This window comes from Anabrus simplex, chromosome 4 (assembly GCF_040414725.1).
Source record: "Anabrus simplex isolate iqAnaSimp1 chromosome 4, ASM4041472v1, whole genome shotgun sequence".
In the NCBI taxonomy this organism is placed as follows: Eukaryota; Metazoa; Arthropoda; class Insecta; order Orthoptera; family Tettigoniidae; genus Anabrus; species Anabrus simplex.
In genome coordinates, this window is record NC_090268.1 from 290573539 (window position 1) to 290596798 (window position 23260).

Here is a 23260-nt window from a genome sequence, read left to right on the forward strand (position 1 = left end):
CCGGTTTAACCAGGTTCAGCTGCTAACATCAGGTTAGTTTAGATTTCCAAGACATTTCTAGAGTAAGCTGCTTGTTTCAAACATTTCCAACCTTCCCCAAAATATTTCTATGACAATTAATCCACACTCAGTTTTAATTTTTTAACCTCAACTGAAATTTCTTAAGGGTTTAATATTGTTTATTGATTGCCCTTTCTGTAGAATGGATTTTACGCTTAGTCCGGCTCCATGGCTAAATGGTTAGCGTGCTGGTCTTCGGTCACAGTGGTCCCGGCTTCAATTCCCGGCAGGGTCCGGAATTTTTACCATCATTGGTTAATTTCTCTGGCACAGGGGTTGGGAGTATGTGTCGTCTTCATCATTATTTCATCCTCGTCAGAATGTGCAGGTTGTCTTCGGGCGTCAAATTAAAAGACCTGTACCTGCTGAGCTGAACACGTCCTTGGACACTCCCAGCACTAAAAGCCATATGCCATTTCATTTTTTTACTGCCAATATTAGAGTTGTAGTGAATTCCTTGTGTTAAAATATTACTTCCTTGTTTATTGCATGATGATAATATTCTTTTTGTAGGAACAAATTGGAAGCGCCACTTCCCAGAAGGCTTCAAAACACTTGCCACACATGACTTCCAGTCAAGCACTGGACAGTCCCTTCCTACATATCTTACTTTACCAAACTGTTTGAAAAATATACTCTTCAGGTTGGATAAAAGTGTCTTGTCTTCTTATGATCTTTTCAATCCTCCCGAAGTGTGAACTAACCACTCAATTTCAGTGAACTGGTAGTTCAGACACTTCACAGTTCTCACACTTCATAACATTCACAACTTATTCGATTCGTCTGTCGCTCGCTCGCTCACTCCCACTATCTCTGTCATTCAATACCCCTGCACTTCCAGGCCCATCCTACCAGTCAACTGTGTTCTTACATGTATTTCCTTCTTTAAATGAGATAGGCTTTTGTGTTAATAATAATAATAATAATAATATTTATTGACGGCGTAAAACCATGTTACAGAGTTGCTAAATTGCAACTAAGAAATTTACCATAAGGCATAAAGGTGAAATTAGAAATGTAAATATCAAATTATCTCATTATACAGTATTATATGACATATAGGCTAGGTTGCCTAACGATTATGTTTTTAGTACATTTTAATTTTCTAACTTTTTACACAAGGTGAGAGTGTGAACAGTTAAATATATCTTTAACCAAATTATTCACATTTCTTATCATTCTTCTCAATGGACTATGGAAAGCATAGTTTGTTCTGTGCTAGTTTGTTACAGAGAACTGATTTAATCTCATATACCTTGTTCCTATCAACCATCATCTAGGTGCTGTAGGCGAGTAAGTCATTACATGTCCATATTGACATAGCTTTGCCATCTGGTAATATTATTAAGTATTATGAAGCTTTATTGAGTGTGCGACATAATGAACGAAGTCGCTGCTGAATGAGTGAGCATCTTCGTCGTTACTTCACGAATGAACTACTTCACTTTGACTCACAGTAGGCCTAAAGAGTGCGAATGAGTGAAATAGTTCATATGAATGAACTGGTTTGACACATTGCTAATGCCAACCACCAAGTGAGTTGGCCATGCGGTTAGGGGTGGGCAGCTGTGAGTTTGCATTTGAGAGATGGTGGGTTCTAACCTTGCATTCGGCAGCCCTGAAGATGCTTTTCCGTGGTTTCCCATTTAGACACCAATTTTCACATCAGCTTAATTAAGGCCATTGTCGCTTTTTATGTCTAAACAAGCATCGGTTGCAGGTGACATACAGTTTACACTTCTAGCCCTTTCCTATCCCATCATCGCCATAAGGCATATCTGTGTTGTTGCAAGGTAAAGCAACTTGTAAAAATAGAACATGCCAACCATGAATGAATTTTGACTTTGATCTGGACATCCATCAGCAAAATGTTTTACACATTCAATCTCATTTTAATCAGCATTTTGCAATTTTTAATAAATCATCATCATCTTCTTCTTCTTCTTCACGTTTATCCTACTGGTGTAGGGTCTCCTTGGTGGATCAAGGAATGCTATTTCCCACTATTGAAAACAACATTATGCTGTAGCTTGAGTGCTCTTCTAATGTCAGCGTTAATGGCATCCTGCCATCGTTGTTTTGGCTTTCCAATTGGTCGAGTTCTTCTGACATTATGGTGGTAGACAGTATTGACGATGGTGTGTGGTGCTGCGCGCATGATGTGGCCATACTATTGGAGACATCTCCGACGCATTTTCTCATTTATTGGGGTGATGCCAATCTTCCTTCAAATAGAACCGTTTGTAATGTGGTTTGTTTGTAATAAATGGCGTATGAAATTACATTTGATGATAAATTGCTACATTATCTTAATTTTGTTTCATCTCGGAATGGCCTTCACACACACTCTCTCTCTCTCTCTCTCTCTCAAGTTATACAGTTGATGGCTGTAGTATGCAGACTGGTCTGTAGAAAATTTTTCTGACAGTCACAGCTTAATATTAATGTAAAAGGATTATCATATTTCATAAGGCGTTAGAAAGCTTTTGCCCATAGTTAATGAAGCCTCTAAGTTTTCATCAGGTTTACTTTTTCTGTTCCAGAGAAGCTTTAGCGATACATCCTTTTAATCTAGTACAGATTGAACAAACATCGGTTGCGGGTGACATACAGCTCTACAGTAGTGTCCATTTGGACCTTATTGTTTTCCATCTAGTTTAAAAAAAATACTTACGTGGCTTGGTAAATACTGATGAGTGCTGTTTTTCTCGAGTGTATTGTGATGTTTTATTTTAAATTTTTTTTTTTTACAATTTGCTTCATGTCGCACCGACACAGATAGGTCTTATGGCGATGATGGGACAGGAAAGGGCTAAGAGTGGAAAGGAAGTGGCCGTGGCCTCAATTAAGGTACAGTCCCAGCATTTGCCTTGGTGTGAAAATGGGAAACCACAGAAAACCATCTTCAGGGCTGCCGACAGTGGGGTTCGAACCCACTGTCTTCCGAATAATGGATACTGGCCGCACTTAAGCGACTGCAGCTATCGAGCTCGGTGTATTGTGATTCAACTGATCAGACCATCCAACATATGCTCAAGTGTCGACTATGTCCAGCCTCCTGCACAGAAGATGAACTATATCAAGCATCAAAAAATGCATTGGAAGTGGCCAAGTTTTGGGCAAATATAATATAGTAATTATAACTGTGTACAATTATTTATGTTTCTGATACGAGAATTATAATAATAATAGTACAGCTTTTCTTCTTTCAGAATAATTCTCTGAATGCCTATCCTCTCCTCTCTTTTCTATTGTAGCCTGTCCAGTTTGCAGGTGATTCCCACAAATATGCTGCACACAATCTTGTGGCTCACCTAATATGTCTAGAAATGTTTTGGAACTACCTGTTTCAGTTTGTAAGAAGTATTTTGCAGCTACACTTTACCTAGAATTGCTTTGAAGTTCAGCTCTTGGTAATTTAGGGGTGCACCAACACATTTACTTGTAAATAAAATTATCTTACAGTAGTTTTCTATCAGATTTATAGAATGCTTGGTGAAAATTCATCACATTCTGCATAGAAACCATTGAACATTTAAAAGTTTTTGTAATGTACCTACGTTTAAGCATTTTAGGTAGAGATTTTGACTTGGATCTGAAACAATAAGAAGCTTGTCAGAATTATCACATTCAAGTATAAAATGACTGAATGTAAAGATCTTCTAAGGAACCATACTAACCTCGCCTTATTATTTCCAAGTAGAAGCATCCATTGTTGGTATTATTTTGTTAACTTACAGATTGAGAAAATAAGTAAAAAAATTCACTGCAGTTAAGGTTGACACATGAGCACTGTGACTTGCAGAATGTAAATGAACCTGTAGCAATGGGCAGTATTATTTCTCTCAAATTTGCTGAACATCATTCTGGTGTAATATAAATAAACTGTACATTGCTAACTACTGAAATCCAGTTAAAAATACCAGGTGTATGCATAAGTCTTTTCCAGTTCACTAAGAGATGGCGCCAGCGAATAGTACGCAGTGTATGAATTTGACACATACATCGGTTTATTCATCTGACATTAACCTACCAACACACACAAGTTGAGTCCGCCAAACACTAGTGTCTGTGTTGTATTGTTCAGTGATTGTGTCGACGTTTGCGCCTGAAAAAGAACATTTGCGGCACACATTGCTATTCTTATTTAATCAAAAGCAAAAGGCTGTGGGAAGTCATTGTTTGATGGTAGAAACATATGGTGAACACGCTCCATCGATTAGAACATGTGAGGCATGGTTTCAACAATTTAAACATGGCGATTTCAATCTGAAAGACAGCTCTGGTAGACCACAAAAGTTCTAAGACGAGCAGTTTGCAGGCAAAGCCCGGTGAAACTGTTAATGCACAATGCTATCACCAACAAATTATTAATTTAAATCATGCATTGATTGAAAGATGACCGGAATGGGCCAGAAGACATGGCAAAGTTTTTGTTACACTACAATGTGCCGTCTCACACAGCAAAACCAGTGAAGGGACACCTTGAAGTCACTTGGATGGGACATCCTTCTACACCTGCCATACTGCCCCGACCTGGTGCCATCTGACTACCATCTCTTTGCATCAGTGGGGCACGTGCTTGCAGAGCAGCATTTCAGCAATTTAAAGGAAGTTGGAAAATGGCTCGAAAAATGGTTTGCTGCAAAAGACAAGCAATTTTTCTGGCATGGTATTCATAACTTATCTGAAAGATGGGCGAAGTGTGTAGAAGCCGATGGCCAATATTTTGAATGAACAAAAATGAATTTCCCTTGAAAATTACGTGTTTTCTTTATCACAAAAACCTGCAAAAACTTATGCATACACCTGGTAAATATTCCCCAAAACAATTTGTGGGATATGACAAGTTTTTGAAAACAAACTTGTAAACAACATGTCTACGACATGTGGAAAGGCCAAATTTTGGAGCACATGAATTTCAGATGGTTTGGGCAAGTTCAGGAGCTAATTTATGACTGGATGGGACAAGTTTTGCAACTAACCAAGATTTTAAAATCTAAATAGGGCCAATAACCTAGAAGTTAGGTTTCTTTAAACAACAAGCATCATCATCAAAATCTAAATAGAAGGGTGGGAAAGATGGAAATGGTTTTCAGACTGTCATGGAACTTGTAAATCCAAGTCTATATCCATCCAAGCAAAATTAAAAACATTGTACGGTGGTCAGAGCACAGCGTCTATATGCAGCGGAAACCATGACAAAAGTAATGGACCTAGTCATTGAAAATAATAGAAAGGAGATTCCTTACGAAAGTCTTTGGTCTAAAGAAGTCACTAGATTCACAATCCATATTCCAATTGAGACCGAATCGAGATATTTATGAAATCGTTGAGAAGATAACAACTATATAATGAAAGGAAGACCATCATTTTATGGGCACATTAAGAGGATGAATCCAAAGAGACTAGCATACAGGATACTTAGTCCACAAGAAAAGTGGAAAGCACAAACTTTATGGCTTAAGGAGGTTCACAAGGACTTGGGAGATGTGGTGATCCAGGAGGGAGGTATATAGAAATTTAAAAATAGGAAGAAAATTGCGGGAATGAAGGATGCATGTATGTCTCAAGTATTATTACAATATTACAAGTCCACCTGTTCAATACAATACAATATGATCCACTATTTCATATGGTCAAAATTTTTTATACATAATACATAAAAGTCAATGGTACATGTTTCACCCTCCTTACGGGCATCATCAGCCTATATCAATCTTAAAAATAATACATGTAGAGTCATTCTAATCTTATAAATTATAGGTTAAAATGTTGAAAATGATTTCGTAAAACATTATACAATAACATCTAAAACAACGATTATGCACCAAAGTATGTTAAAAGAGAGTAAATTAACAGTTTTGAAGATTAAAACGTGATTAAACATGAAATTTTGAGAGTTTAAAACTAAAATGGATCCTTTTTTTATAATATCATTAAGACTGTGATGGCCTTGAGTGTAAACATAATCATCAAAGGGGGATGTTTCTTCAATGAGAATAGTTACTTGTAAAATGAAGGATGCACCCAAGAAACTTGTCAAGGCACAAAACATCTCGGTTGAAGAGTGACAAAAGAGAAGTCAAAGACTTAAGAAGATCTAACGGGTGCTAGGAAATGTTCTCCGTAGTGCCTACATGCTGCTCCTTAAGGGAGCATCAGCAGTTTAGTTGGCAGCACGGTGTCACATCTGTCACGCTCATTCGCCAACAGGATAGCGGTACAGGGAAGGCCACACGTGTGAGCTGTGGGCTGTCAAAATCGTCAGTGTGTATAGCATTAAGCGAGCCTTCAGATAGATTATTGGAATAGTGCAACAGGGTACAAGTGGTAATTTTTACCACTGAAGAGAGAGCTTTTGTGGTAGAATACTTTTTTTGCGAAGGCAGTCGGTTTACAGAAAATGTAAAACTAAAATTTCTGGCGCGGTTTCCTAATTCAGTGTGTCCAAACCAGGATACAGTTCGGGATTTGATAAGTAAATTTCATGTGACCGGCTCAGTTCACGATGTACTGGAAACAGGCAGGCCTACGCTTTTAACAGACGAAAAAGATTGATGATTGTAATATCATTAATTATGTGCAGTCCATTATGTAAGAAACTTTAGTGAAAGTCTTCGGCAATACGTGTAGACATGTTCAAGTCTCTCTTCAAACACAAGGACAACACTTCCAGCATCTGTTATGAATTGCTGTGGTGAGTACAAAGTTTACTGTTTACTATTTGTTGTTTGTTTGCTTCGTTTTGATACAAGCGGCAGCAGTCATGCTGTCAACTTAACTGCTGATGCCACCTCGCGCGGAGAGCATTTTCTGGCATCCTGTAGAAGGAGTGCAAAGAAAAGGGTATAAGTTTGAGAGATAGATCTGGTGGATTGTGTAAACATGCTCCATAGAATACCGTAACAAAAATAATAATAATAATAAGAATAAAGTTTTGTAAATAAACCTTTAAAATGCTTAAAGGAGTATAGAAACAATCCAAAATCAGTGTCATCTCAGTTATTATTTTTGGACAAGATGAGTTTTGCATCTCACAGTTTCACATATACCTTCTCTGCTGTAATATTGTGATTAATTTTTCTTCAGTGATACGTTTACAAAACTGTGTTATTCTGACAAAACTGGCAATTGATGTATTTGTTGCCTGCCACCCAAAGAGTTTAAAATCAAAAATAAAATGGTATATTTCTATGCTGAAAATTTTGTTCACTGTTCAGGTTATGAATACCTATGTATTTGGATTCTCTTATTATCATTATTTATTTAACATTGTAGTTATTTGTTAAATAATCACAACAAATACAACTCAAACTACAGATTCTCTCTAGATAATTTCACTCGCAACTACATAGCTCGCGAAATGATCAGTAAAATCGGGAGCTCTCATTCTGTTATCTGTGATATTTTTTCATTATTTTCAAAAGATTTCCACTCCCGGAGGTGCATATGGCCCTGAGGTTCACTCAGCCTACACCAAAAATGAGTACCAGGTTAATTCCTGGGGGCAAAGGCGACCGGGCGTAGAGTTAACCACTCTACCCCATCACGTGCCGAGGTTAACAATGGTGGAAGCCTTTACCTTCCACTCCTCCAAGGGCCTTCATGGCCTGTACGGAGGTAACTTTACTTTGCTTTCCTTACTCACATTTGGGGCAAATCATCAAGAGGTTCCCATTTCACTGCTTTTCTTGTATGTTTAATGCTCAGCCCGAACGCTGGTTGCATCATCAGCTATAATAGATAACCTGGGCATCACCAAAGAGGGGTACTTGGGAAGTGAGGAGTGACACAGTTTCCCATTGCTTTCCTCACTAAGACAGAATATTGTGTTTATACATATCGGTCTGTCAAGCCTACTTTTCTTACATCACTGTATACACTGCCTGACAAAAGAAGTTGAGCACCCAGAAGGAATGGTCCAATATTATCCCATTTCGGTATACATGCATACCATTGACGTGTGAGTAAATAATTAGATTTACAAGGATCTGAAATGTGTACAACGCCCACTAGAGTGCATTTGTGATGGCACCGTCCTGTTGTTGATAAGTTGTTACCAGTCAACTGCTGTGAGTCAGACAGTTAAGCAAGACGAGTAGAGAGGACTGTATACAGTACAAAGCACCTGTGATGCTTTGCAGACACGTTAGACAGCACATCCAATAATTGACAGCATTTGACAGAGGTCGCATTGTGGAACTGCATGAGGCTGGTTGGTCGTATTGTTCAGTTGCTAGGCATATAGGCCATTCAGATGTCACAGTGGCCCGATGTTGTACTCAGTGGGTACATGAAGGCACCCAATCACGTTGCGCAGGTTCAGGTCAACCAAGAAACACCACCCTGAGGGAGGACCATCGTATGGTGCGCCAAGCCTTGCGGGATTCCATAACTTTGGCACACGCCATCAGCGAACATGTACTGGAGACTCTACAACATCCTGTGAGTTCCCGCACAGTGTCTCGACGACTCGCATCCACCGGATTGGGGTCCTACCGCCCCATGCATCGGTTGTTGTCATTGACACCAGAACACCAATGCTTGCGTTTGGAGTGGTGCCTTGCCCGGGAGGCATGGACAGAGGACGACTGGCGTTGCATCATGTTTAGTGATGAGTTCTGCTTCTCCTTAACCTTTGATGTTCATCGTATGCAGGTTTGGCGGCGTCGAGGGCAGATCCTACCTGTATTATGGAAAGGCACACATGCGTAATCTCTGGCATCATGGTGTGGGGAGGCATAGGACATGCATTCAGGTCACCTCTGATAGTGCTTCGGCAGACTTTGACAGCACAGCGATACATCATAGATATTCTGCGTCCGCACGTCCTATCCCTTATGGCACAGCACCCTGGGACAGTGTTCCAACAAGATAATGCACGTTCACACACAGCACATGTGTCTATGGACTGCTTATCGAGCATATTGAGGTCCTCCCATGGCCAGCAAGATCCCCAGACCTCTCCATCATTGAACACGCGTGGGATGACATTGGAAGGGGACTCCGTCCCAGTACCACCCTGCAGGATGTAGGGACAGCTGCAACAACTATGGATGAACTTGCCTCAGGAGAGGATCCAAAGGCTGTTTGACACCATTCCGAACTGCATAAGAGCATGCATTAGGGCCAAAGTGGGATGCGACACCCTACTGACCTGGCACTAACATCCACCTGTAAGTGCCAACAGCTTTGTCTCTTTCATCCCATATTGTAATCAGTTCACTAAAGGCATGTGGTCTTTCAGCGTATGTAGTTTCATTCACTTTCAACCACTCCTTCTGGGTGCTTAACTTTTTTTGTCAGGCAGTGTATTTCCACCCTTCAGAAGTCCTACGATCTTAATATCTCAAGCCCTTCGCTTTATTAGTGATCCAGAGATGGAAGAATTAATTTGAACTAGCAATATGTCAGCTCTAACACGTTGGAGGCATGGATTGGCAACCACAGGTCACCTAGCTGAGTCTGGCATTGCTTCCACTTCTCAGGCTCCTGGCCTTCATCTTTCCTATTCGACCTCTGTTGGTCAAATCTTCTTTTCCCAATCTTCTGACCCCCACAATATTGGATTTGCGTGGCCTATGGAGTCTTTCTTCTTCTTCATCTCCACGAATGGGTCGCTTAGGATCACGCGAAATCAACACTTTCTAGCCTTCCTGTTGGCCCAGTATTTCTTCATGCACAACGATTAAATCTGTTTTCGTTGCTCTGACCATGTATGTTGTGTAGTCTTCTCTTCTTCCTCGACCGGGCGAGTTGGCCGTGCGCGTAGAGGCGCGCGGCTGTGAGCTTGCATCCGGGAGATAGTAGGTTCGAATCCCACTATCGGCAGCCCTGAAGATGGTTTTCCGTGGTTTCCCATTTTCACACCAGGCAAATGCTGGGGCTGTACCTTAATTAAGGCCACGGCCGCTTCCTTCCAACTCCTAGGTCTTTCCTATCCCATCGTCGCCATAAGACCTATCTGTGTCGGTGCGACGTAAAGCCCCTAGCAAAAAAAATCTTCCTCGAAACCCCGTGTGTGAGCGAGTCCTTGATTTTCGTACCGTTCGATTATTTTTTTGCCGATACCTTCATTCTTCAAAGTGTCGGACCTCTTCCATTTTCCTTCTGATTAGTGTTAATTGAGGATGGCTGTCCATTTGTACTTCTTAACACCGAAATAATGATGCCTCCATAGAGCATTGCACATTACTCGTAACTGCAGCAACATGCATGGCCAATGTTGCAAATCGTGGAATTGTACGGATTCGGTAACTCAGCAGACATGCCATTTAAAAACCTATTTTTTTTTGGTCATTTTACACCTGTCATCACCTGATGTAATGATACGACACAATGATTTTTGCTTTGTTTTATATTGATGGGACAGGTAAAAAGGTCATATCGGAAAGACTACTGGTCAACTGATCCCCTCATTTAAACCACCATATCACTTAGGAGAAATAATTACCATTCTACTGAATGGTTGCAAGCCCTGGTGCTACGTTCCCAAAAGTACGTTCAAACATCTGCACACGTTTTAAAACATTCAGTTAAGAAGAATGACCTAGGCTCCATTGTTGAGATTTAACACATTGCGGACCAGGTGATCATCACACTGCTCATCCCCTGTGCCCGGCCATTTTCTGTGTAACGTATTGCTACAGCGCATGCACGTAAACAAATGAGTCGAACTTCACTAACCTTGTACTGATTATGGTGAAATATACAGGAGACATTTGGTAAGTCCTAATAATGTTTCCTGGTGTGGTATCTGCTCAAATATATTTTTATTCACTGTATATGATAGTTTAAATGAGGGAATCAGTTGACCAGTAGTCTTTCCAATATGTCCTTTTTACCTGTCCCATCAATATAAAACAAAGCAAAAAATCATCGTGTCAAATCATTACATCAGGCCACTTCAAGCTGTTAGGAGATATTTTGTGTGATGAAGCAGTTTGCTCGTGATACAATTTCGTATGCTCAGCAACAAGTTCAAAGAAATCATCAAAAAAAGTAAGCCCTACTACTCAATATTTTGAGGTTCATCAAGTCTTACCATTTTGCCAGGAACTCCTGGGAAATCCTCGAAAGTCGGTGAACTATTATTTTCTACCCATTCATCAGAATAAATCGACATATACATCCATTTACACTCTCAGTATCACTTTCAGCCTCGTTCTCGACCACCTCTATGTCACGTTGTTTTGGAGGGTACATCATGATTATCAACCGTAACACATTTGTTAGAATAGCTTTCAACATCAAACTCATGGTTGTCAATATCACTGGGGCAATCTGGTTACTTATCTGGATATAATTCATTACAAATCTCGTCTTCATCTAAGCTCGTGTTCAGTCTGGGAAGTGCCATCTTACCCACCACATGGCTCCTTGAACGATGTAAACATGAGATCGCAAAACTTAGCAAATGAATCATGAAACAGAAGAAGAACATAACGCAAAGCTATCATGGAGTAACACGAAAGCTTCAACACCGAGATTCTAGTAACCTTGACCACCAGCTAGTTTCAGAAGTTTCGACAGATGTCGCTGAACATACGAATCTCGTGAAGACGAGTTAAACACGTCTCCCGTCCACAATGTGTTAGGATACTCCAAGCTAAGGTGACAAAGCCCAGAATTCTCACTGAACGAGTTGGCTAAGCGTTTTGTGGCTTGTAGCTATGAGCTTGCATTCGAGGGATAGTGGGTTCGGACCCCACGTCGACAGCCGTTAATATGGCTTTCCGTAGTTTCTTTTTTTCAGCTGGGGTTGTACGTTAATTAAGACCACGGTCGCTTACTTCCCAATCCTAGCCATGTCCTATCCATTGTCGTTGTAAGACCTGTCTGAGCTGGTGAAACATACCAAAATACCATGTCACCTGGGTGTAGCTGCTGTATATAGACACAAGGAGCCATGTTCTGGCCACTGCATGAGCATCCAATGACTTTCCTATCACCGTCTGTTTTCACCAAGGTTCAGCGCTGTTACTGCTCTTGTTCATTGTAGTGATGAACACTAACAACAGACCTGCACCATCCTTTACCATGGACCCTTCTCCAAGCTAATAATGTCAGGTTGATCTGCAATGACAGACCCAAGAATGGAACAATTGGCTGGCATAATATGGCTTACACTGCAATAAAAAAGAAGACTTTATTATATAACGTCAGATCCACAAGCAGTTGGAACCATTCGGGTATGCTGCAAATGACAAAGTTCAAGTATCTTGGCTTCTCAATCGCTGATGATATCCGACTTGTTGAGGAGGTCATTGCGAGGATAACAGCAGCCTAGATGAAAAGGCAAAAAACGGCCACCATCACCTGCGACCAGAGGATGAAAGAAAATCTCAAATGAAAAACCTATTGTACTGTCATCCAACCTGTTGCAGTTTATAATTGCGAGTGTTGGCTGACTACAGCTAAGGCAGAGTGGTGACTGGGCGTCATGGATAAGAAGTTGCTGTGGTGGACAGCTGGCATCTTAAAAACTGGATCGCATCTCCAACGAAACCATCAGGGAGACATTTGGCATTACACCGATTCAAGAGCCATGTATGATGGCTTGGGCATGTACTAAGGACAGTGGCCGACACTTTTGCAAAGACGGGTTACACGTTAAAAGTCGTCAGGAGACCAAAGGCAGTGACCAAAACAGCAATGAGCTAATACTCTTCACAAAGACCTGAAGAGTGTCAGTCTTCACCCTGACATGGTCCAGGACAGAACTAAGTGGAAACAACAAATCCATGTATCGGACCCTGTCACTAGGATAGACAAATGCTGAAGTAAGAGAAGAAGATAGACAATCTTAAGGAGATGTATTTTCTCACTTCTTCTTTTCCTGTTCATGCAGGGTTGGTGTTTCTGACAAGGCGTTTCCATTACCCTCGGTTCCAAATGGTATTTTCTCTTAACTTACTTTCCCTGGGATCCTCCCGTACACAATCCATCCATTTTCTGGGTCTTTCTCTCTCCCTCCTATCTTCCACCTCCACATCAAACATTCCCCTTCCCACATAACTTTCATCCCTGCGCTTAATGAGGCCATACCAGAGCAATCATCTTTCTTGGACCTATCTAGATATTCCAGTCACTTTAACATTGCCTTGTATAAAGGTGTTCTTGATGAGGTCTTTCCTCGTTACCTTGCACATCCATCTCAGCATCTTCATTTCAGATACTTCCAGCCACTTACATTGTGACTGCACTGTTAGCCAAGTTTCTTCAGCCTGGATGAAATTTCGAAAAACGACCGCCGTCACCTGTGACTGGAGGATAAAAGATAATCTCAGATTAAAAACTTATCGAACTGTCATCCAACCTGTGAACTGTATGGTTGCGTATGTTGGCTGGCTACAACTAAGTTAGAGGAGTGACTGGGCGTCATGGAGACGAAATTGCTGAGGTGGACAGTTGGCAGCTTTAAACTGGATCGCATCTCCAATGAAACCGTCACTTGTCAGTAGGAGACCAAAGGCACGACCGAAACAGCAATGAGCCGATACTCTTCACAAAGACCTGAAGAGCGTCAGTCTCCACCGTGACATGGTCCAGGACATATTTGGCGTTGCACCGATTCAAGAGCCGTCTATGAAGGTTTGGACATGTACTAAGCAAAGTGGCCGATACTTTTACAAAGACAGGTTATACATTACCTTAAGATATATTACATATATAACCTTAGCAAGGGCACCAAATTCTAACAGAGACAAATAACCATAATTAAAAAAGAATCTCCCATAAAATGCCAGGAAGCTCTAAATTGCCTAATAACAATACAGCAAATTAAAACGGCACAGCAAGTAATTTAATGACAGGTACAGGTAACTCCAATTCAAAAAGGGAAAGAATAGAAGGGAATGGGAAACAAGACCCAAAATTTTTAACTTCAAAAATCCCACTTGGAAATCTCAATAAAGGCATGATGAGAAAAATAAATTTTGCCAAGTAAATAGGCTAATGAACAAACTATCCCTATTTCAGGAAAAATAATATCCAAAGAGGGTTCACATCACTAAACTCCTACCAAATCGAAAACACAAAAGGTTTGAAAGACCCCAAATAAGAGAGGTCATCAGAATAATTGGCACTAGAAACGCTTGTTAATAATAAAATCCAATGCAAAGCAATCCCTTTTTCTTTAAAACTTGTCCATATTAACTCACCTGAAACACACCAGATACTGTAGGGAAATAAAGGACCAAATATATTGGTATTAAAATATTATAACATCGAAAAGGAATTGCTTTAGTCAAAAACCGTAAGAAATGCTTGTGTTTCTATTTCAAAACGAGCACTTGTATGGGCAACTGTATAATTCTTGTAAGTGTTATGGGATATTTACATCAATGTACAGTGTATGTTAATCATTGTAAATAAATACTCCATGCATAACACTGATCTGTACTTTGCTTTCCTAAGATAGGGATATTTATTTCTTGCTCATAGATTATAAAATTGTAAAAAAGGAACTTGCACATGCAGCAGCTTGCTGTGACTATTCTGCTGATAGCCTAGTTTGTAGAACTAATTTCTCTAATGCAGACATCGTCACATAGTTGCTCTAGGGAGCCAGTGTTACTTGCTGCGCTCTGGATGGGTGTTGGTCACTTGACAAGAGAGCAACGGACAGGCGGGTTGCATACTGTGACCGTACTGTACTTGCCGCTCGGAAATGTTACCATATGAACAACAGCTTTTTAAAATAATAATAATAATTTGCAGCATGAATCATATGAGACGAACAGGACACAGATTACGAAGTATAACAGGACAAGAAAATTATTCATTGACAAAAGAAATATACAGCAGTGTGCAATATTTCCTGGATAAATACATTTTCACAATTAACTGAATCTTTGGGACACGTACATTTACTGAAAGAAAATACAATTTATGTGATTTGTACATATTCTTTGCATTCTCATTAACATACATTTCAATATTTGTATGGCATTTATGACTATGACAACAAATTAAACACATGAACTGAAACATATCAGTGGTGTACTCTTCCTTCACGGGACCTTTGGGCTCATTTAGATAGCAGCGTGTCAATGTTTGGTACTATCGCTTGCGCACTGGCAAGTTGCAAAACAGATTTCAATTTTCATTGGTGAGCCTACTTCTGTGTCTAGATTTACAAATCCTCATTAATGAAAACATATGTTCACATAAATAAGTTAATCCGTATAGGGTACTTACAATATGAGCATTAAATGTGTACACACTATGAAATCTCTCCCTGGAAAATGAACATAAAATTCAGTCAAACTGTTTGTGTTTGCGAACCTATCTTTCATTTGAGTATCACACTGTAAGTCAGTCAGTTCTAGCTGGTCTGACAGTTTGTACATCCACTGAGAAGGGAATACCGAACACCTGCAGATCCTTTCCTAATGCCTGAATATCGTGAAACCTAAAATCGCAGTGACATTAAAACCTCTTTATATTCTTCTAATGTTTTTTTGAATGTGATTCCATATTTTATTACATATTACACGTTTTGCTGTGTTATTTTCTTGAACTATTAAATACTCTTCTTTCCAAGAAGGTTTGAAAATTTTTGGCGTAGATTTCATGCGCTGTGTTGAAATCTCTTCCATAGCAAATGCAACATTAACCGACTAGAGTTGAATGTCATGTGGTGTGAGGATAAAGACGGAAACACACTAGTTTTACCTCTCATGAGTTCACGCCTATCGTCTTGCAATCTAACCTGTTCAGAAAGATGTGTTATAGCTTTGCACCACTGACCTGCAGTGCGTACTACGTCGTGCACTTCCCCTGCTTGCTCGCTAAGCTGCTGTCTTTCCTCGAGAGCGGGGAGCAAACTGGTTCCGAAGGCATTTCGTTCTTGATTGACGATGCCTGCTCTAATGTAAAGCGTGTTGTGACTGAGCATAACAACTTTCTCATTTTAAGAGTGGTTTACTGTGGCAACTACTAAGTGAGTTGGCTGTGGGGTTAGAGTCATGCAGCTGTTAGCTGGCATTTTTTTAAATGTTGCTCTGACACAGATAGGTCTTATGGCGATGATGGAATAGGAGAGGCCTAGGAATGGGAAGGAAGCGGCCATGGGCTTAATTAAGGTACAGCCCCAGGATTTGCCTGGTGTAAAAATGAGAAACCACAGAAAACTATCTTCAGGGCTGCCGACAGTGAGGTTTGAAGCCACTGTCTCCTGGATGCAAGCTCACAGCTGCGCGCTCCTAACCGCACGGGGAACTCGCCCGGTGCTTGCACTTGGGAGATATTGGGTTCAAACCCCACTGTCGGCAGCCCTGAAGGAGGTTTTATGTGGTTTCCAATTTCCACACCAAACAGATGTTGGGGCTGCACCTTAATTAAGGCCACGGCCATATCCTTCCCACTCCTATCTTATCGTCGTCATAAGACTTGTCTGTGTCAGTGTGATGTAAAACAAATTGTAAAAAAATGTGGCAACTACAGAGAGGTAAGAAATTTCAGAGTCATTGTAAATGTTGTAATAACGTACATACAAAAATACAGTATAAGAAGAAAGCGGAGTGGATAACTGGGAAACGTTAAAATGATTTCACATATTTTAAAAAATTCATTAATCAGTCTGATGTTACAGGTGAACACAAGGATCCGGAATACTAAAACAAGTTTATGAATATATAGGCTACGGCAGTTATGAATAAAAGAAGTAAAATATAAATATCAAAGAGTAAGATTTGTGATTTGCAGCACATTAAGTGCCTTAACATGAGGTGTTCAGATAATGCCTCAATATAGTGGTTTACATTCTGTGAATCTGTTTTAATATGTATATTCTGAGTCATATGGATGTACATAGTTGAGAACCAGCAACTTATTATACGTATATATCGTGTACAGGGATATTTAGGAGTAAGTTCCATACCAACATTGGACAAGTTTTTGCATCATTCAAGTAATACTATATGCATAGTATATCTATGTGATTCTTCAGTAATTACCTGAATTAAGCAAATATGAATGTGTAAGAATAAAGCAGATGTCAGATTTGCAGCACGTGAAACCAACATTTTTTTTATGTGTGCTTTAATCTCTTATTAATAATACTGAAGATTGCTATTTAAGAAGCAAAACTGCATTTTGTGGCCTTGTTTTTTGATAACAGGGGTAAGCCATGGAGTATGTCTTCCCAACTGGAGGTGGATAGTAAACCTCGAGACATCCCTTACCTAGATAGTTATGCCATGGAGCGTTGGGAATGTGTGCTTCACTACATGGTAGGATCACAACAGCAAGAGGGCATATCTGCTGATGCTGTTCGAATATTACTTCATGCAGGACTCATGAAACGGTAAGTAATTGAGTGTTACCAGAAAATAAATTAAAGCCTAATTCTTTGCGTAGTTTCTTTGAAATTCTACGAGACATGTCGACAAAATATATATCCTTTAATTTTAGCAGGCTAGTGGTATGTGTTGATCTCTGGTAGGCAGCCAGTATTTCAAGTGTTTTATTCTGCTTATGACATTTTCATTTGGGGAAAATCATGGAAATTTGGGGCAACAGCAGTGTATTAGGTTTTGGTAAAAGTTTGTAGATATACATGCAGAATTTATTTTCAATATGTAACTGACTTTCAATGGATTTGCAGTGGAATTTACCTAAATAAATTATTGTTAAACTAGTTTGAAGGCGTTTTTATTTTGAAAGTAAGTGACCATTCCTGGGAGGCCATTAATAATGCTGAGAAAGTGTAGACTTGAATGAATAATTTTCTTTATTTGTTTGTTTACAGGGTCCTTGCTGATACTAATGTTGTCAGCAGTTCCCCTAGCCACCCAAATGAAAATGTGACAAAGTTGGGTACATTACCTTACGTATAGTCGCCACGGCCATTCCGTCCTTAACCGGGATCAACTGTCATAGTGTTTGATGCGTTGATGATGGGTTGTGTTGTCTAGCCCGGATTGTAAGAGCAGATAAACATCCACAGTGCAGCAGATCACTTGTCATTTCAGTGCTGGATAACAACAACGTCGACGTTCGAGCAGGCATACCATGCAGAACCCTTTCCGAGCGAGTGTCCCATGTACCTCTGCTAAATACCTGTCACAGGGCACGACTGACATGGGCAAAGGAACACCACCATTAGATGCTTGAAGGTGGCGAAAGGTCGTCTGAAGAGATGAGAAGAGTACCAGTTGGTACACGCCAATGGCCAAATACTAATGTGACGTCAACCACATAAGGCACTGGATTCTTTCTGCCAGCAGAGTACAGTTCAGGCTGGTGGTGGTTTCTTTATATGGAAATTGTTCACGTGGTATGAAATGGGACCTGTGGTACATCTGACAATGGCCCTCATTGGCGAATGTTACAGAAACCTGCTAGCAGATCATATCCTAGTTTGCCTCTAGCATCCTGCAAGCAACCCCTACCTACAGCAAAACAATGCTCCAGCCCATCGCTCCAGAATTTTGGCTGACTGGTGTGAAGACACTTGTTTGGCCCCTTGAGGAGCCCCAGTCCCAAGTCCATTGAGCTCATCCGGGATGCTGTCAAAGGGGATGTGTTTCCTGGACCCTTCTCCGACTAATCTTCGTGAATTATGGGAGGCTGTGCAGCGATTATGGATCAGTATGGCTCTCCCAAAACTTCCAGTGCCTTCTGGAGTCCATGCCATGTTGCATCACCGCTGTCGTCAAGGCGAAATGGGAAGCTGCACACTACTAGCCAGGTATCTCTGATTCACTTGCTCATGAGTATATAAATACATTTTGAAAGATCATGCTTCCACAGTAAACTATGACACAGTTACATAAAATCCTAAAAGTGCTAAAGAGAACTAAAATGTACATTCTGCTTTAGACACTAGGAAGAGGGAAGACATTTGGCAACAATATGTGTTTCAAGGAAGTCTGCCTGTGTTACTTAGAGGGTGGGCTTTGCATAGTTGGAGGGTATATAAAACCATGCTTCAAAGATCTTCCACTTGCTTTGATGCCATGTGGGAATGGAATTGCCATGCTGACTATACAGACTGCCTTCTTGTAATTGATGCTTCCAATCAGCCTGTTAAAATTCTGGCAACAAATCAAGATATTGTACATCACTGTGAACAGTATTTTGACCATACAAAATCTGAAATAAGGGTTAAGTGCCTGTAATATGACTTTCAAATAAATTGGGTATACATTTGAAAAAATTATCCTGATGTAAATATCCAAACTGCTCAGAATATCATGTGTAAAAATGTTAGGGTATAGTTTGGTGTGTAGGTGGCATTAATTTCAAATTGCCCCTAAATGACCATTTAGTTCATGTTGAATTCTATTGTGAAATTCAAGATGATGTTCCAACACATTAAGCAAGATAATCCTCTTTTACAGTTTTCAGAGATGCTGAGGTGGAATTTTGTCCTGCAGGAGCTCTTTTATTTGTGTGTAAATCGACTGACAAGAGGTTGATATGTTTGAGCACTTTCAATACTACTGACTGAGCTAGGTCAATACTCAGCCATCTGAGCTACTTGGCCCAGCAGGTTAACCCAAAATGGGGGAATTTACATGGTATCAGACTGCTACCCCATCGATCATACAGTTGAAATGTTATAATTGAGGGACTAGAATTTTGCCTTATCCATGCCTTCATTTCTTTAAGGAAGATGGTTTGATAATCTTGAAGGTACTGAAATTGCTTGTGCAAAGATCTCTCCTCAAAATCCAAGGATTGATTTTGCCAACATCTTCACACCTTGACTGAGAAATGGATGATGGAGATAAAAAATTATGATGACTCTTACATGGTTCCTTCACCAGATGGGCTAGAAGTTTATGCTCATATATTGCTAAGCCTCTTAGAGATTCGCTAGCAACATGACCTAATCATTTGTTTCAATTTATCCATTAGAGGGTCTCTCGTCTTTCACTAGTTACCCACTGAATCTTCGCCAGTGTTTTAGTTATGTTTAATTAATTGCCCTATTTCAGTTCATTTAATTGTCTTACAAGTTTCTTCTGCGAGGTATGTAAACTCATTACAGTGAAATCTCATCAGTGCGTTCCTTGTTAAGACGTTTTCTTGCTTAGCGCGTCGTAAATACGAAGCCCCGCTTCATGTTGTATTAATTCTCCATAATAATACCTCCCTTTTTTGTCACAAATTTTCACTATTACTGCTTAGTCATCATCATCTATATCATTTCCTATTATCCAGCTGTAGCCGGGTAGGGACAGATATGGTTCCTCCCCACTTTCTTCAGTCTTTCCACCACTCCTCTACCAACACTGTGTCCCAGTCCAGGTCTCTTTCTCTAATACTGCGTTGGATTGTGTCCTTCCATCTCAATCGTGGTCATCCGCGGCCTCTCCTTCCTTGCATTTGCATTTCCATTACCTTTTTTTGCATTCTTTCATCACTCATTTGCTTTATGTGCCCAAACTGTGTTAACCGGCTCTTCCCTATTCTATCATTCATTTTTTCCACTCCATTCTTTCCTGGATTTTCTCATTCCTTATTTTGTTTCTTCTACTCCTCTGTATCATACTCCTCAACAACTTCATTTCATCTGCCTGTATTCGACTCTCATCCTTCTTTGTCATTTCCAAGTGTCTGCTCTGTTAGTTGTACTTAATACATCTTGTACATAGTTTCCTTTGCTTCCATTGGCACATCTTAGTCCCATAACACGTTTCTTACACTATGGTAGAAACAGCTTCCAGCTTGAATCCTCTTACTACTGTAATTTCAGCGTCCAGATGAGCATTCTCTATTAATTCACTCCCCAGGTATTTGAACGTCTCCACTACTTCCAGGGGCTTGTCTGCAAGTCTAATCTGACTTTTCCCTTCTTTCTCCCCTCTAGTCATAACAAACAAGAGTTTTACTCTTTTCTGAACTTATTTTCAATCCACATTCATCGATTTTCCCATTCACCACATCCAACTGTTCTTGAACATTCATGTCCTCTTCTCCCCAATTCACAATATTATCTGCAAATAACAACATGTTCATTTCTCTTCCTCCATATGCTGCTTTTGCAGTTCTCATGATGTCATCCATTACTATTGTAAACAGGATTGGCGTTAGAACACTTCCCTGTCTCAGCCCACTAGTGATTTTGAACCAACTTGTTCTGCCAACTTGTGTTTGCATGCAACTACAACATTCCTTGTACATTGCCATGATTATTTTTATTAATCCCTGTCCAATTCCTTTATGCACCAGACTGTTCCAAACTTTAGTCCTGGGGACACTGTCATATGCCTTTTCAATGTCAATGAATGTCACCATCATATCATTCCCATATTCCCATTGCTTTTCCATTAGTTGTCTCATAATGAAAATGGTCTCTGTTGTTGACCTTCCACTTCTGAAACCAAACTGATTTTCCTGTATCTGATTTTCAACCCTCAACCTTATCCTACTTTCCAGTATCCTCTCCATTATCTTAGCAACATGAGGTATCAGAGTAATTCCCCTGTAGTTCTTCAGTACTTTCATATTGCCTTTCTTGAAAATTGGGATGATTATTTCTTTTTGCCAATCCTCAGGGACCTCCTTATTCTCCCAGACAATCCTGAGAACTTGATATGTCCACTGCAGGCCTACAGCTCCAGCTGCCTTTATCATCTCCCCTGAAATTTCATCTATTCCAGCAGTTTTTCCATTATTCATCTTTCTTACTGCAGTTTCAATTTCATTCATTGTAATTTCTTTATCCATTTCTTCATCAACTAATTGCCTTTCCTGGTGGTCCTTGAATGACTGTCATTAACTTCTCACGTTCAGCAACTTCTGAAAATACTCTCTCCATCTATTTCTTATTTCTTCTGGCTTTGTTAATATTATGCCGCCTTCATCCTTCACAAATCTGGTGTTTACTTGATCTCTCTTTTTGTTTCTTAAGATACCATACAATAATTTCTTGCTGCCCTGCATATCATCGCTCAATTTCTGTGTGAATAAGGCCCAGTTTTTCCTCTTTTTTTTTCCTCCACTACTTTCTTGGCCAAATTCTTTGCCTCCACATATTTTCTTCAGTCTTAGATGTTGTTCATGCTTTCATGCCATTTTCTTTTCCTTCACATTATTCTTTACCCTATCATTCCACTAGCGTGTGTCTTTCTTTCACATTTCCTGATGTTCTACCACAGACCTTTTCTGCACATCCAACCAGTGCTTATTAAATCTTTTCCATTCATCTTCAACATTCCCCATCTCCATCCTGGGTACCAAGGGTATTATTTCCCTTTGAAATTCATCTTGTATGATTTTCTCCTTTAACTTCCATACTTTAATTTTCTTCTCTTCTTAATGGGGGCTTTTCAATCTTTCCCACTTTCAGTTTTCCTATCACAACTCTATGATCTCCACCAAAGGCTTCTTCAGCCATGGCTGTAACATTTAAAAGGTTCTTCTGGTATTCTTTCTCGATGATTATATAACCAGTCATGGTCTTTGTTCGTCTGTCTCCCCAACCGTACCTCGTAATCTTCTGACTGTTCTTCTTCCTAAACCAGGTGTTTCCAACAATCATTTGGTTCCTCGTGCCAAAATCCACCAACAACTCGCCTTCTAGATTTACATTTCCATATCCAAAGGGCCCTACAACAACTTCCTTTCCTTGTCTTTCCATTCCAGCTTGTGCATTTAGATCTCCCTTATCTTCTGTCGCCCCATTTCCTCTAAAAAGTCCTCTAGATGTTCAACTATGCAACCCGTTTGTGGGGCATACAACTGAAATAGATCTTTCATGTCATTTTCAAACTGGAGTCTCATCACCATCATCCTATCGCTGATGCATTTTGTAGATTCTTGGATTTCTTTTCTAAGTATGATGGCCACTGCATTGTTTGCTTCAGGTCCTCCGCTGTAATACAGCCTGTATCCTTCTTTTAAAGAAATCTCTCCTGTGCCCCTCTTCTTGGTCTCACACAGTCCAAGTATGGCTATATCTTTTTCTTTCTTGAAGTCAACTATTTCTTATGTCTTTTCCATCAGTGTCAGGACATTTGTGAATACAAATAACAAGCCCTTGCCACAGGAGGCAGGTCGGGGAAAGTTGTGAGAAAACGGGAAAGGTCTTGAATTCCTGAACTTTACAGGGTAAATAACATTTTCGAGGAGTAAGTCGTTAGCCTCACGGAAGTTCACTTTTCAGTGATATTGCTGAATAACCAAGTAAGCCTGTTTGTGAATGCCTATTTGGTTTAATGATCCACCTAATCAATACACT

At 40.0% G+C, this 23260-nt stretch overlaps 1 protein-coding gene across 3 annotated transcripts in view; it reads left to right on the top strand.

The window, feature by feature from the left end:
* Positions 1 to 23260, top strand: part of mrn (general transcription factor IIH subunit 4 marionette) — a 127751-nt gene that overhangs the window by 13135 nt on the left and 91356 nt on the right. For all 3 annotated transcript variants that reach the window (XR_010859973.2, XR_010859974.2, XM_067146472.2), the window contains exon 4: positions 17189 to 17374. Coding sequence is in view for 1 of the 3 variants with exons in the window: in XM_067146472.2 (XP_067002573.1) it covers positions 17189 to 17374 (186 nt within the window). In the remaining 2 variants the exon portion in view is untranslated. The remainder of the gene's footprint in view (positions 1 to 17188; positions 17375 to 23260) is intronic.